Source organism: Hemibagrus wyckioides, linkage group LG28, assembly GCF_019097595.1.
Source record: "Hemibagrus wyckioides isolate EC202008001 linkage group LG28, SWU_Hwy_1.0, whole genome shotgun sequence".
Lineage (NCBI taxonomy): Eukaryota > Metazoa > Chordata > Actinopteri > Siluriformes > Bagridae > Hemibagrus > Hemibagrus wyckioides.
The window spans coordinates 5,997,024-6,010,126 of record NC_080737.1 but is presented as its reverse complement, the minus strand read 5'-3'; the positions used below and the strand labels follow the sequence as shown (position 1 = coordinate 6,010,126).

Below are 13,103 nucleotides of genomic sequence, written 5' to 3'. Positions count from 1 at the left end.
AAAAAATACTCCACTGAACTGTTGGATTTTCGTATCTGATTGGTTAGAGGCTCTTGTTCGGTTTGCATGGTGTATATTATCGCCCCTTTTTATTTTTGTTTTCCACAGAAACTGCAAATAAACAATTTTTAAAAATGTTTTTCTATGGTAAAAATTTACTTTTCTTCAGGACTGTGTGCTTTCAGGATTTTATGAACTAGTTTGTGTTTTTAATTTCAAGAGACACAAAACAGTTGCTGGAACAACTTTCACTAGCTGCTACAAGCTGCTATAAGAACATTTAGTGTTTTTTACAGAATAACAGGCAATAATTAGACTGTTTTATTGATTCCTTAGTTAAAATTGTTAGTGATGACCAGTTGCTGTGGTATAGGAGAAGGAAGTAAGAAAACAGAGTGATACTAACAGTAACTCTGTTTCCCATCACACTGCATCATACCACCTGCCATTAATATAGCAGTATGCCCCCTAGTGTTTCATTAATACTTAATATATTTAATATTTATTTTACCTAATTAATATATGTAATTGCATAAAATCATAATACTCTCCTTTTTTATTATTATTCTATATTTCATGTATTCCTTATATTTATCATAAAATACATTACATGGTCATACATTGTAGAAAGAACAGAGAGAGCCACCAATAAACAGTACACATGGAGTAAGTGTAGATCATTATATAAATGTAAATCATAACACGGGTAAGTCAGTTTTACATAATAAAATATTACAAGTTCTAAACATAATGGTGATTTATTTCAATTATGTGTATGGGTAGTAGGTTGGTCAGTTCTTCTCCACAAGATCTTGAGAAGATGTTTCATTGTCAACATCAGGGCAGAAAGCCATAATGAAATCACAGTCCTCTGGCTTCTGTACATTCTGCAGACCTGGTATTAGTTCCTGAAATTTCTGCTCTATACCCTCACAAAGTCCAAATGGGCTTCCAAGTGCAAGAGTAAAATGTTTTAGAAAAGGCTGCATCTGCATCTGGTCACCTCTGTGGTCATGAGCTGCAGATGTTAAACAACAGAAATTTGAAAGAATGAAATTTAGTAGCAGATGTAAATTTCATTACAGAAAATATATACACTTTTCACAACTTCAACTTAAAAAATAATACAACCAGTAAAATAAAATCTACAGCAGTGTTTTTCAAAGATAATGTGTGAAAACTACCTTCTCACACTCACACTTCTTTCTTTATTTTCAGTGACGGACAGATGACTGACTTACACAGTTACAGACTGGAAGTAAAATACTGATTAAAAACAAAACCAAAAAACATCTAGTATCATTCACATGGATGACAGTTAACCACATTTTGTGTATTTAGTACTTTGTGTATTTAGTCAAAGCTGTAACTTTCAAATACTCATATAAGAGCCAAATGCAACTTTGGAGGTGGAAAAAATGTAATTGTAGCCTCAGATATACATATTGTTGTCAGTGGGTTTATTTTTGTGTACCTTTGTCCCTGTGTGGACTTTCCCCCTACAGTTCCACTAATCATGAAAACAGCAACAATCAGGAACCCGGAAGTGTTCTTAATCATTCCCAAATATAAAGGATGCACTAGAGACCTGGGCATTTTACTACCCCCGAGCCATGTCTGTCTCTGTTTAAATAAATACAAATAAAAATCAATGTCACATCTAAAGCAAATGTTTAATATTTTGTCTTTTTTTACTCTACTGCTTATTTTTACATTCACGCAATAATATCATTTTCATCTCACTTTTTTATATTTACTATATGATTATTTATTATAAGAAGCTAGATAGATAGATAGATAGATAGATAGATAGATAGATAGATAGATAGATAGATAGATAGATAGATAGATAGATAGATAGATAGATAGATATTCTTTTTTATTTTTATAAGTAGTTACAAAACCTAATGTCTTTGAGCCAGTCCAGCCCCCTGGCCGCTTTATTTTGGAATAAATCAAAATTCATAGTCATTAAAATGTTATGTACTTATGTTTATCAGTAGCTGTCAGAGAAGATCCAGGTGTTTCTCACCAGCATAATGCCCAGGTTCATTTAACTTAAATTAAATGAATTAAAAACTCATCATACTCACTGAGTGTGTCGAATTTGTCATTTGTTTCAGGATCTTTTATCAACCTGCAAAACACACAAAAAAGGGATGAACACTAAAACCTGTGGTATAACAAACAAACCCCATCAACTGTGGGTGATTTTTTACATATATTTTAAATACATATATTTTGTGTCCATAAACCACTTCTGTATTTGCTTCTGTATCTGTCGGCTGAGTAGGTATATTGTGGCCGAAGGAAGATAAGCATGGAGATGACATTTCCTCCTAGAAATGACACATCTCGCTACACTAGAGATAGTAATGTTGCCTCAACAGCAAGTTTTTTTTTACCTATTCACACCAAATAATGAAGACTGTTTGCTGAGTATGATATTTCACAATATTTTAAGTAATGATCACAAGTTGTGACCACAAAAATATATCTTTTGACTAAGAGTAAAGTCGGTAATTTAAAAAAAAAAAAAAAAAAAGAGGCTCTATTGTGTGTTGAGAAACCTCACCTCAGGATGCAGCCAGTTTGTTACTTTGGACAGTGCTTCATGGTTTTTACTACATGTCAGTAATCCCTGATCTTCATGGAACAGACAGTCGACTGTGATCATATTCCATCTCTTTACAGATCTGCTGCTGTCTGGTACAATAAGCTCTGGATTAAACGTGTGATGAAGCACCACCAGAACTGCAGGTTTGTTACCTTTTGATGGGAAACATTCGAGTTTAGTGAAATAAAAAAGCATTTCTTAACTTTGGGCAAATATAGAAGGTTAATGAAAACAAAGATTTATAGGATTATGTCATATTTTCTTTAATTGTTTAATCTTTCTCTTTATTTTCTCATCCTCACAATTCTTTTTCATCCTTAAAATTTTATGCCTGAAGATATTTGTAAATTTCATTTATTTATTGGAATAATGAGTGCTTTACCTGCTTGGGTAATGAGCATCTTTACTGCTGCTTCAATGTCAGTTCCAGCTTTAGAAACAACAGGGCAGAAAACCAAAATAAAATCTGTCTCTTCCAAATTCATCACCTTCTGCAGATGTGGTATCACTTTCTGAAGTTTCATCTCTATTTCCACATGGTGTCCTAATGTCTTTCCAGTTACTAAAGTGAAGTATTTTAGGTGAGGACCCTTCATCATCTGCCTAGCAGGATGGTCCTGATCTAAATGAGCATAAATTGCAAAGAAACACCAAATAATCAGTCACCATAGCAAAACAGAAATGATTCCTGGGACTATTTTAACTGTTTTGCATGATTCAATCTAATTACACTATGTAACACGACTTTTGTTCCTGGGTAGTGAATGACATTTTCCAATTACTCTTGATGGAAAATGATTTAAAAAAAATAGCCATTAAGCCCCTTGAAGTTTGGGTTTGGGCTTTTAACAGAATGAAAACCTCAAAATTACTAAATTTTACTTAAAAAAAAAAACTGTCTAAAACTAACCCAAACTTTCATGGCTAAGATGTTTTTTTTCTCTTCATTTGGGTTACAAAGAAAGGGGGAAATAACACTTACTTCCCAGGAACAAGAAAAAAGTAAAGATTTGTTACATAGTGTTATTGAGGAATTAAAGTATCCACTCGTATTTCATGAAGCTAATAAAAAAAGATCAAATTTGATAAAGCACTAAATAAAATAAATGTGTGGTGGTATTATACCCTACTGTGTGTTACAATGTGACTTACTTTGACTTTTCCTTGGTATCCTTTCTGAAATGTCCTGTAGAATATATTGTTAGAACTTTAACTGTTTTTGCCATTTTAAAATGTAAAGATTTCCTTATTTATTTATTTATTTATTTATTTATTTATTTATTTATTGTAAAATATAAAACTCTCCATGATTTAAAAATAAATAAATAAAAATCCTCACCTCAATCCAGTTTATAACTTTGTACAGTGCTTCATGGTTTTTACAACATGTCAGTAATCCTTGATCTTCATGGAACAGACAGTCGACTGTGATTGTATACTCTCTCTTTACACATCTGCTGCTGTCTGGTACAATAAGCTCTGGATTAAATGTATGATGAAGCACCACCAGAACTGCAGGTTTGTGACCTTTTGAGAAAGACATATGAGTTAGTGGCTTTATGATTTCTGCATCAGTTATTCAGTTACTGTAAAATTTACTTGAATTAGCAAAAGAGACAATAATCCAGTTTAGACTACTGTTTAATAGCACTATTCACTCTTCATTCCGCATATATGTTAAATACCAGGACTTTATTGGAATAATGAGTGTTTTACCTGCTTGGGTACTGAGCTCCTTCACTGCTGCTTCAATGTCAGTTCCAGCTTGAGAAACAACAGGGCAGAAAACCAGAATGAAATCAGACTCTTCCAAATTCATCACTTTCTGCAGACCTGTTCCTTCCTGAAGTTTCCTCTCTATGTCCACATCATAGCCTAATGTCCTCCCAGTTTTTAGAGTAAAGTATGTTAGAGGAGGATGCTTCATCTTCTGCGCGACAATATGCTTGTACTCTGAAAGAAAGAAAGAAATTGCAGAATGAAGAAAAACATCAAATCCTCAGTCACCAGAGCATAATATAATTGATTCCTGGGACTATTTAACTGTACTGCCTGTTTCAGCAAATTGAAAAAGCTTTAAATAAATGAAATAACCCCACCTCCTTTTATTTTCAGTATAAATAAATACATGATTTCTACATTTCTACAAGTTTAAGAGTCTCAAGAAACCAAGAAAAAAAAACCCACAAAAACTATGCTAAATGTGTGATGGTGTTCCACTGTACATAATAAACTGCCTGTAAAAATGTCACTTACTTTGATGTTGACTTGGTGACTTGTTCAAAATACCCTGTAAAATATATATTCTAGGTCAATTTGAGCAAGATCACTACTGATACTTTCACACATCTTTCAGCTGTTATTTTCAGAGCTAAAACTATTACGTTTACTGTATATATGAACACTGCATTGAGAATCAGAATTATGGAACAGACAATTTCTGAAAGTCCTGAACTCGATCATGAAATGTGTCGAATGCTTTTGCCACTGTGTCTTCCATCAGGTCACCACATTTGGTGTGGTGACCTGATGGAAGACCATCACTACACCACACTGCTCTTGAGTCCAGTTTAACCAGAGGATAAAGCCACACTTTAACTGGAACTGCATGTTCTCCATTTTCTCCAAGCATCTTCGGAAGATCTTTGTAAACCTTCACAGCATCTTCAAAAGTTGATGGATTAGAGAGCAACTTAAAAAAAACACCATAAAATATACAATTCAATTCAGTGAAGTTTCTTTTCAGCCTTCTCATTTTCATTCAGGTTTAATTCACTTCCCCAGCAAAACAAGGGTTTTTCAGCTTCTCAGCAACCACCTTTACTCCTCCCTGTTAATCTGTGTCCTCAGACAAATTCACCTTTATATGAAACACAAAGTAGGCATCTGCTCCATAGAGAACTGCTATAACCACATGGGTTGCTACATCATGATCAAATACCTCATGGTGGCTCATTTGTCCTTGTGCCAGATGGTTCATAGTTAACTGCTCAAATCTGCTGGTTATTCTGTAGTGCACTGCAGTTTCAATTATATCTTATTGTACAGTGACCATGTTTGAAGAGGCTGACACTGATGATGAACATTTAATATTCAACTTCAGCTCAACCTGTAAAAACAACTAATTTGTAAGTAAAGCAGGTGTAAACCGACACAGTGCAAAAAAAACAAACAAAAAAACAACAACTTTGCACTGGAATGTTTATAATGTGCTTTCATCATTTACTGGAAATGTGTAAATTATGTTTAATGTATAAAAACGCACATGAAATGCTGTTTGTTTTTTAATATAAAATGTACATTTAATGGTCGAGTGGAAATCTTTTTAATTTAAGCAAAGTGCTAAAGATGCTTTAATTTTGGCAATTTTGTTTTGCAAATGAGATGAATGTTTCTGAATGCTTGAAAGAATTTTTTTAATAAAGCAAAAAAAAAAATTTATGAAAGATTTTACTTTAAAAATGTGTAAACAAACTGACAAACAAATAAAAGGTAAAAACACTGTAAGTTCCTTATTTTCTATTGCATTCTTTTCACTTAAGTCTTCATATAATATTCTTTATGGCAAAATCTATCTAACATATTGAAACATACTATAATATAGTATATAAATATATAGATTTTTTTTTCATACAATTTTAAAAGATTTAATCAGACAATTCAAAGAAGGCTTCCGTTTTTTTAGACGTTTTATGTTTTTGACCCTGACTCCTACTTTGTTATTACGGATAGCTATATAATCTGTTTAGTGTGTTAGTAAAAACTAATTACTTTTATATGACACTAAGCAGTTAGGCTCACGAAACTATATTAAAAAGCGTCTTAAAACAAATTATTTAAAGCTATGGCATTTAAATGAGAGCATAGTTTCTTATCAATATTATAATTATAATTCATTAGTTTGTTTCTGGTCTAAATGTTGGCACTAACTGATTTTGTACTGCAGTGAATTTCTTTGCATCATCATTTTATGTTATATTGTTTCACAGTACATTATTATTATTATTATTATTATTATTATTATTATTATTTTATATTTGATTTTTCCTAATCACATTTACCTCTCTAAGCAGTGTGTCATTTCTAATGTCTTCATTTTTCTCAATTCTTTTTTTTACCTTTTTGAGTTGTTTCTCCTTCTCTTCCAGTGTCTTGTCCTTCATCTGAAGTATTTGTGAATACTCTTTCAGAAGAAAATGTTTCTCTTCAAGCTCTTTGTTTTTTTCTGCCAACTCAGTTTTCTGTTGCTCCACTATGATCATCATCTCCTGTAGTTGTCTCTGCTTCTGTCCCAGTGTTTCTAGTATATTTGTACTGGTTTCCAGTTCTTTCACCACACTCTCCAGTTGTCTCTCTGTGTCTTTCATCTGTGTCTGATTCTTTTTTAACGTCCTATTTGTTTTTCTCAATTCTTCTTCTATCTCTTTGATCTGTTTTTCCTTCTCCTCCAGTTTGTTGTCCTTCTTCTTTAGTGTTTCTGTATTTTCTGTCAGCATTTTGTTCAGATTCTCTAGTTGTGTGTTTTTCTCCTCCATGTGTCTCTGACTGTCTTCTAATTCCTTCATTGTTGTGTCCAGTTCAGCTCTTGTCTGTTTGAGCAGTGTCTCCTTCTCTTCCAGTGTCTCGTCTTTCATCTGCAGTGTTTGTGTATTTTCTGTCAGAAGTCTGTCTTTCTCCTGAAGCTGTCCATCTCTTTCTGTTAGTTTGTTTTTACTGGTTTCCAGTTCTTTCACCACACTCTCCAGTCGTCTCTCTTTGTCTTTCGACTGTGTCTGATTCTTTTCTAAAGTCATATTTGTTTTTCTCAATTCTTCTTTTACTTCTCTAAGCTTTTTGTTCTTTTTTTCCAGTGTCATCTGAAGTGTTTGTGTGTTTTTGTTTAGAAGACTCTCTTTCTCTTTAAACTCAGTTTTCTTTTGCTCCACTATGATCATCATCTCCTGTAGTTGTTTGTTCTTGTTTTGCAGCTCAGTCTTAAAACATTTTTGTAAATCCCTTAAATCCTGTTTATTTTCCTTAGTTAATGTTTTCTTGCTTTCCTGTGCCTCATTCATCAGAAATATGCAACCAGAGAAGATTATACTATCTTCAAGTCCTTCATCTTTCTCTTCACTGCTTCTTGCTCTGTTTCTAGGTTCTTTACAAAACACACACACACACACACACACACACACACACACACACAAAAAGACTGATTTATTGACTGCCTTTTTTATATTACTAGTTTGGGTAACTTTTCTATAAGAAACAAAATCTCTCACACTCACCTGACCTTACACCTTCCGTTTTCAGTTTCATATGTAGTTCTTTCTCCTGTTAAAATAGCAGAAGAATTTAATTTACAGGTTCTTTGTGCGTGTAAGGAAACAAGACATAATTATAATAATAATAATAATGATGATGATGATGATGATGATGGTTATTATTATTATTATTATTATTATTATTAATGTTATTATTATTATATAATCTTATATGATTATAACATTATAAATTCTGTTATTTATATACAGAATTTCTATAACATAAATTCTTTATATTTTTGGTAATATACATTAAAACCACAGCTGGCATCAACTTCAACATGAATTGTGGTTGAGCATGAAGCAACCTGAAAAATAATATTTGCTTAATTTGAAAAATATACCAGATATTGTGATGTTTTGGCCAGTGATTCATTATACTTCAGACACTGCAGTATCCCCAAGAGACAGTCGACTGCTAACATATTCTCTCTGTTTACAGCTTTGCTGCTGTCTGGTACAACATACTCTGGATCTAACGTGTGATGGAGCACCACCAGGACTGCAGGTTTGGTGTCTGTAAAATACAAAAAATAAAAAAACACTTATTTACTATATGCAAAAGTAATTCCACATACATAATGCAATATTTTAAAGAATATTTTGTGAATACCTGAAACACTGTGTAGCTTTTTCATTGCTACTTCAATGTCAGTTCCAGCTCGTGACACAAGAATGAAACCCAGAATGAAATCACACTCATCCACTGTAAACACCTCCTGCAGGCGAACTTGCTGTTTAAGCCGAGCTACGAAGTGCTTGTGGGAATTCAGTGTATTTCCAGATAAAAAAAGCCAAAACTTTATATCTGTGAACAAACAGCCAATATAAATATTTTTTATTATTTATATATTCTCAATGTTTTAATTGTCAACAGATGAAGTGGACAATTTAGATCTAATACTGACTACAATTAAATTTTTAATTTTTAATTTTTTTTTTTTTTTGTATTATTAATACACTTTAATAATATTCACTGGTAAATAATCCATAATAAACAAAATTCATTTGTTTTTTCCAACTGCCAAAATTGAGATTTACAGCTTTTCATCCAAAGGGACAAATATCATTATGAATTCTCACACCATATTTTACAACTTTCTAAAATAATGTAACAGAACTGACCAAATCAGGACAAATGTTTGTTGAAGCCAAACTGTACATTTTAATGTAATGCCAAAAGCCAAAGATCAACATTAAGGCCTTTTGAAGCATAATACATTTATTCAGGGTTTTTTATGGAGAACAGTCAAAGAATTTACTCCATTAAACAGTTGACTGTTGTACCTAAATGTTCATATAAATTTCAGTAAATTTTTCAGAAGACTTTTTGTACTTACCAATCACCTGCTGGGTTGATTCACTTTCAGTTGCTTTTAGGACCATCTGCCTTTTTACCACAGAGTGTGTAGTTGTAACAGTTATGTCACTTTCAACGGTGTAGTCCATTGTTCCTACTGCTGCACATTTTATTTCATAATCAGTGCCTTCTTTAAGATTTGTCAGTGTAACTCTATCTTCAGTGACAGTCTGAGATTTCCAGTCAATCTCTTGTTTCATTTTGTAAAGTAGTTGCCTCTTCAGTGTAGCAGCACATGAAGACCTCAGCTGTACTGTTATGCTGTTATCTGTGACACGTTCAATGATTGGACATGCCGGCTTTGATGGAGGAACAAAACAGGTAGCTTCACTGCATCTATTTTCATACATTAGGATCCAGGAACAGGGTTTATCTGGTGTTTGAGGCACACTCTCTACAATAAACTTAGTGGATTTATTCTTATTTGAAGTGATCAAACCCTTAAACAGTTTCAAATTTTTCTTCATGCACATGAGCTCCTCAGGGTTCCATGATTTTCCCTGACAAGGAAAAGTGTAAGAAACCAAATTCTCCACATTGAAGTCTGATAGATATTTGTCTCTGTCAGCATCCACTTCTGCTCCAAGTTCCTTGAGCATTTTTAGCAGTGCTTTCTTTTGGTTGTATTCTTTTTCTTTCACTGTTATCCACTGCTGAAGATCACGGCTATTAAAATGAGTTTTCTCATGGGCTTCTAGAAGTTCACTTAGGATTTCTATATCTGTTTCATCTCCACACATTTTTCGCAGGACGAACCCTAGTTTTTGTGTGAATTCTTGCTTGTACTCATTGCAGCATTTCTGAAAGTCCTGAACTTGATTGTAAAATGTGTTGAATGTTTTTGCCACTGTGTCTTCCATCAGGTCACCACATTTCATTGATGTTTCATTTAAATTCTCAATCACGGATTCCACAGCTCTAATGAGATGTGTAGAGATGTGTCTTTGAAGTTTGGCTGCTCTTGAGTCCAGTTTAACCAGAGGATAAAGCCACACTTTAACTGGAACTGCATGTTCTCCATTTTCTCCAAGCATCTTTGGAAGATCTTTGTAAACCTTCACAGCTTCTTCAAAAGTTGTTGGATTAGAAGGCAACTTGAAATCACCATAAAATGTACAAGTCGGTTGTTTCATTTCAGCCTTTTCATTTTCATTCATGGTTAACTCTACCTGTAGCTCAGCTAAGCTTTTTAGGCTTTCAGCTGCACTCTTTCGTTCTGCATGTACAGTTGTTGTGTCCTCAGACAAATTCACCTTTTTATCAAATACAAAGTAGGCATCCGCTCCATATAGAACTGCTATAACAACATGTGTTGCTATATTATTATCGAATACCTCACAGTGGCCCATTTTTCCTTGTGCCAGATGGCTCATAGTTAACTGCTCGAATCTGCTGGTTGTTCTGTAGTTCAGCGTCAACCTTTGTTGTATGAATGACTTTTTGGTGTCATTGAAATATCTGGCTGCACCACTAAGATTGACAGTTCCTCCCAAAATACTCAGTTTCAGTTCAGCATCAACTTTCAGCTGCTTTGATTTTTCCTCAATTGTGTCTGAAGATGTATATGTGAACTCTGTGCTATGTTGCGAACGAACATCTTTGTCATGCAGCAGCTGCTCTTGATCCCAAAGCGATTCTGTTAGAAATAATATATATATATATATATATATATAAATATATATATATATATATATATATATATATATATATATATATATATATATACATTACCAGTCAAAAGTTTTTTGACACCCCATGTTTTTCATATATATTACATTTTGCCAATATTGTGCTGAAAATAAGAAATATATTAATATAATTCATATATTTTACTACAACACAACAAAACATTTTTCATCTGCTTTTTGAAATGAAATTACAGCATAATTCTTGAACTTTTCCAACGATTCATTTGTAAATGACTGCAGTACTTATATACCTGTATACTGGTACAGTATAATGCTATAAAAGTAAAGTGTCTCAGTCACAGTTGACTGGCTGTGCTGTCCAGCTGGATTGAATTATGGCTTAACAGTTTTTCAAATAGTTGGTCTGTTTTACCCCAGGTTAGGGTCATCTTTGCATGTTTTTATAACATCCAGTGGCAACCACAGGAGGCATTTCCTGCAGAAAAATTGCCCAGAAACTTAAAATACCAGTGAGTACTGTAGCATACACCATTAAGAGGTATGCAGAAACAGAATGATGACTGGAAAAGAAAGACCTTAACAACAACAAAATCAGAGGAGAAGTTTATAAGAGTCTCCAGTTTTGTCAAGCTACTGTAAGTGCACCAGAAATCACAGCATAGCTTATTGCAACTAAAGCTATGCCAGTGTCAACTTCAGCAGTGCAGGGGAGACTTCAGGAAGCTGGCTTGATGGGGCATGAAGCTGCCAAGAAACCCCTGCTGAGAGCGCAAATATTTCTTTGGAACACAAAAATTGGACTGTTTCTCACTGGAGAAATGTCTTGTGGTCTGATGAATCAACGTTTGGTATTTTTTGTTCTAAACTAGGGTTCCTCAAATCTTTCCCTGGAGGGCCAACCCACTGCAGAGTTTAGCTCCAACCCTGATCAAACTCCTCTATCTGTGATTTTCTGATGATCCTGAAGACACTGATTAGCATGCTCAGGTGAGTTTAATTAAGGTTAGAGCTAAACTCTGCAGGAAGGTGGATCTCGTGCCAGATTTGAGGATCCCTGTTCTAAATGAAGATTTTTACGTGCATCACAGAACTGGTGAGAAGATGATACCAGATTGTGTAGTACCATCTGTCAAGCATGGATGCAGAACTGTTGTGATATTGTGGTGATTTGTGGGCTCTAGAGTTGGTGACTGGTTGCTGACAATATAGGGTGACCGGAAATCTCAACAAAGAGTGTTACAATAGTATTCTCCATAGACATGCCATACCTTGAGACTATTTCAACAGTCCTTCATGCTACAACAGGACAATGATCCAAAACATGCATCTAAATTGACCAGAGCTTTGCCAGAACAATTTGAAGAAAAAAGAGCAAGAAGGAAAGCTGAAAATGATTACATGGCCCCCACAGTCACCGGACCTTAACCCTATCGATTTAGTATTATTCAAACTTGCCAGACAACCAACCAGTGCTGAGCATCTGTGGACACTTCTTCATCAGTTCTGGAGTGAACTTTCAGAACAATTTTTAGAATCCCTTCTTGATAGAATGCCTAGAATTTGTTTGGCAGTTATAGCTGCAAAAGGCAGCAGATTTTAAAGAGTCTAAAATCTACGCTTTTTGTTAGACAAAATATGTATTTTTGTTCTTAAATTTTTATCTTCTGTATATTATTGTTGGTATGAATGCATATCCAGTGATTGTAATGGTATTATGTTGTTTCTTGAAAATAAAACATCAAAATTCCTCAGTGTCCAAAAACTTTTGACTAGTAGTGTACATATGCAAATGTAGTTTACAATGTTAAAAATGTTTCATAAGGAGCAGGTGTATATTCACTAAAACAGAGAGCTGAGTCAAATAATTAAAAATTGTTATACCTTTTACTATTGCATGGTTTCTGCAGTTGTATAGCATTCCTAGTTGAAACGGCCTTCCCAGTGCTGGAGTTTCTATCACATTTTCTTTTACAAAATCCATGTTCGAAGATGCTGAGCATTTGACTTAACTTCAAATCAACCTTTAAAATGCCAAATTTATAAGAAAAGCGAGAATTAATTGAGACAATGCAAATGAACAACAAATTTGAATCAGAATTTTTTCTTGCCTGTGTATTCTTTTACACTTTAATGCTGCTTATGCAATGACAGAGAAAAATAAACCTTCAGTCACT

At 33.8% G+C, this 13,103-nt stretch overlaps 1 protein-coding gene across 2 annotated transcripts in view; it reads right to left on the bottom strand.

The window, feature by feature from the left end:
* Window positions 1-469: 469 nt before the first annotated feature.
* Window positions 470-13,103, bottom strand: part of LOC131348230 (uncharacterized) — a 13,949-nt gene continuing 1,315 nt past the window's right edge. Inside the window, exons 2-15 of one of the 2 annotated variants that reach the window (XM_058382987.1) lie at window positions 12,811-12,950; window positions 9,261-10,916; window positions 8,534-8,728; window positions 8,265-8,437; window positions 7,885-7,930; window positions 6,736-7,754; window positions 4,874-4,907; window positions 4,334-4,570; window positions 3,957-4,144; window positions 3,770-3,803; window positions 3,000-3,239; window positions 2,576-2,769; window positions 2,094-2,137; window positions 470-1,623 (exon numbers count right to left, since the gene is read on the bottom strand). In XM_058382987.1, the coding sequence (XP_058238970.1) occupies window positions 2,120-2,137; window positions 2,576-2,769; window positions 3,000-3,239; window positions 3,770-3,803; window positions 3,957-4,144; window positions 4,334-4,570; window positions 4,874-4,907; window positions 6,736-7,754; window positions 7,885-7,930; window positions 8,265-8,437; window positions 8,534-8,728; window positions 9,261-10,916; window positions 12,811-12,910 (4,134 nt within the window). In that variant the 5' untranslated portion in view covers window positions 12,911-12,950 and the 3' untranslated portion in view covers window positions 470-1,623; window positions 2,094-2,119. The remainder of the gene's footprint in view (window positions 1,624-2,093; window positions 2,138-2,575; window positions 2,770-2,999; window positions 3,240-3,769; window positions 3,804-3,956; window positions 4,145-4,333; window positions 4,571-4,873; window positions 4,908-6,735; window positions 7,755-7,884; window positions 7,931-8,264; window positions 8,438-8,533; window positions 8,729-9,260; window positions 10,917-12,810; window positions 12,951-13,103) is intronic. The other variant, XM_058382986.1, reaches the window with a different exon arrangement.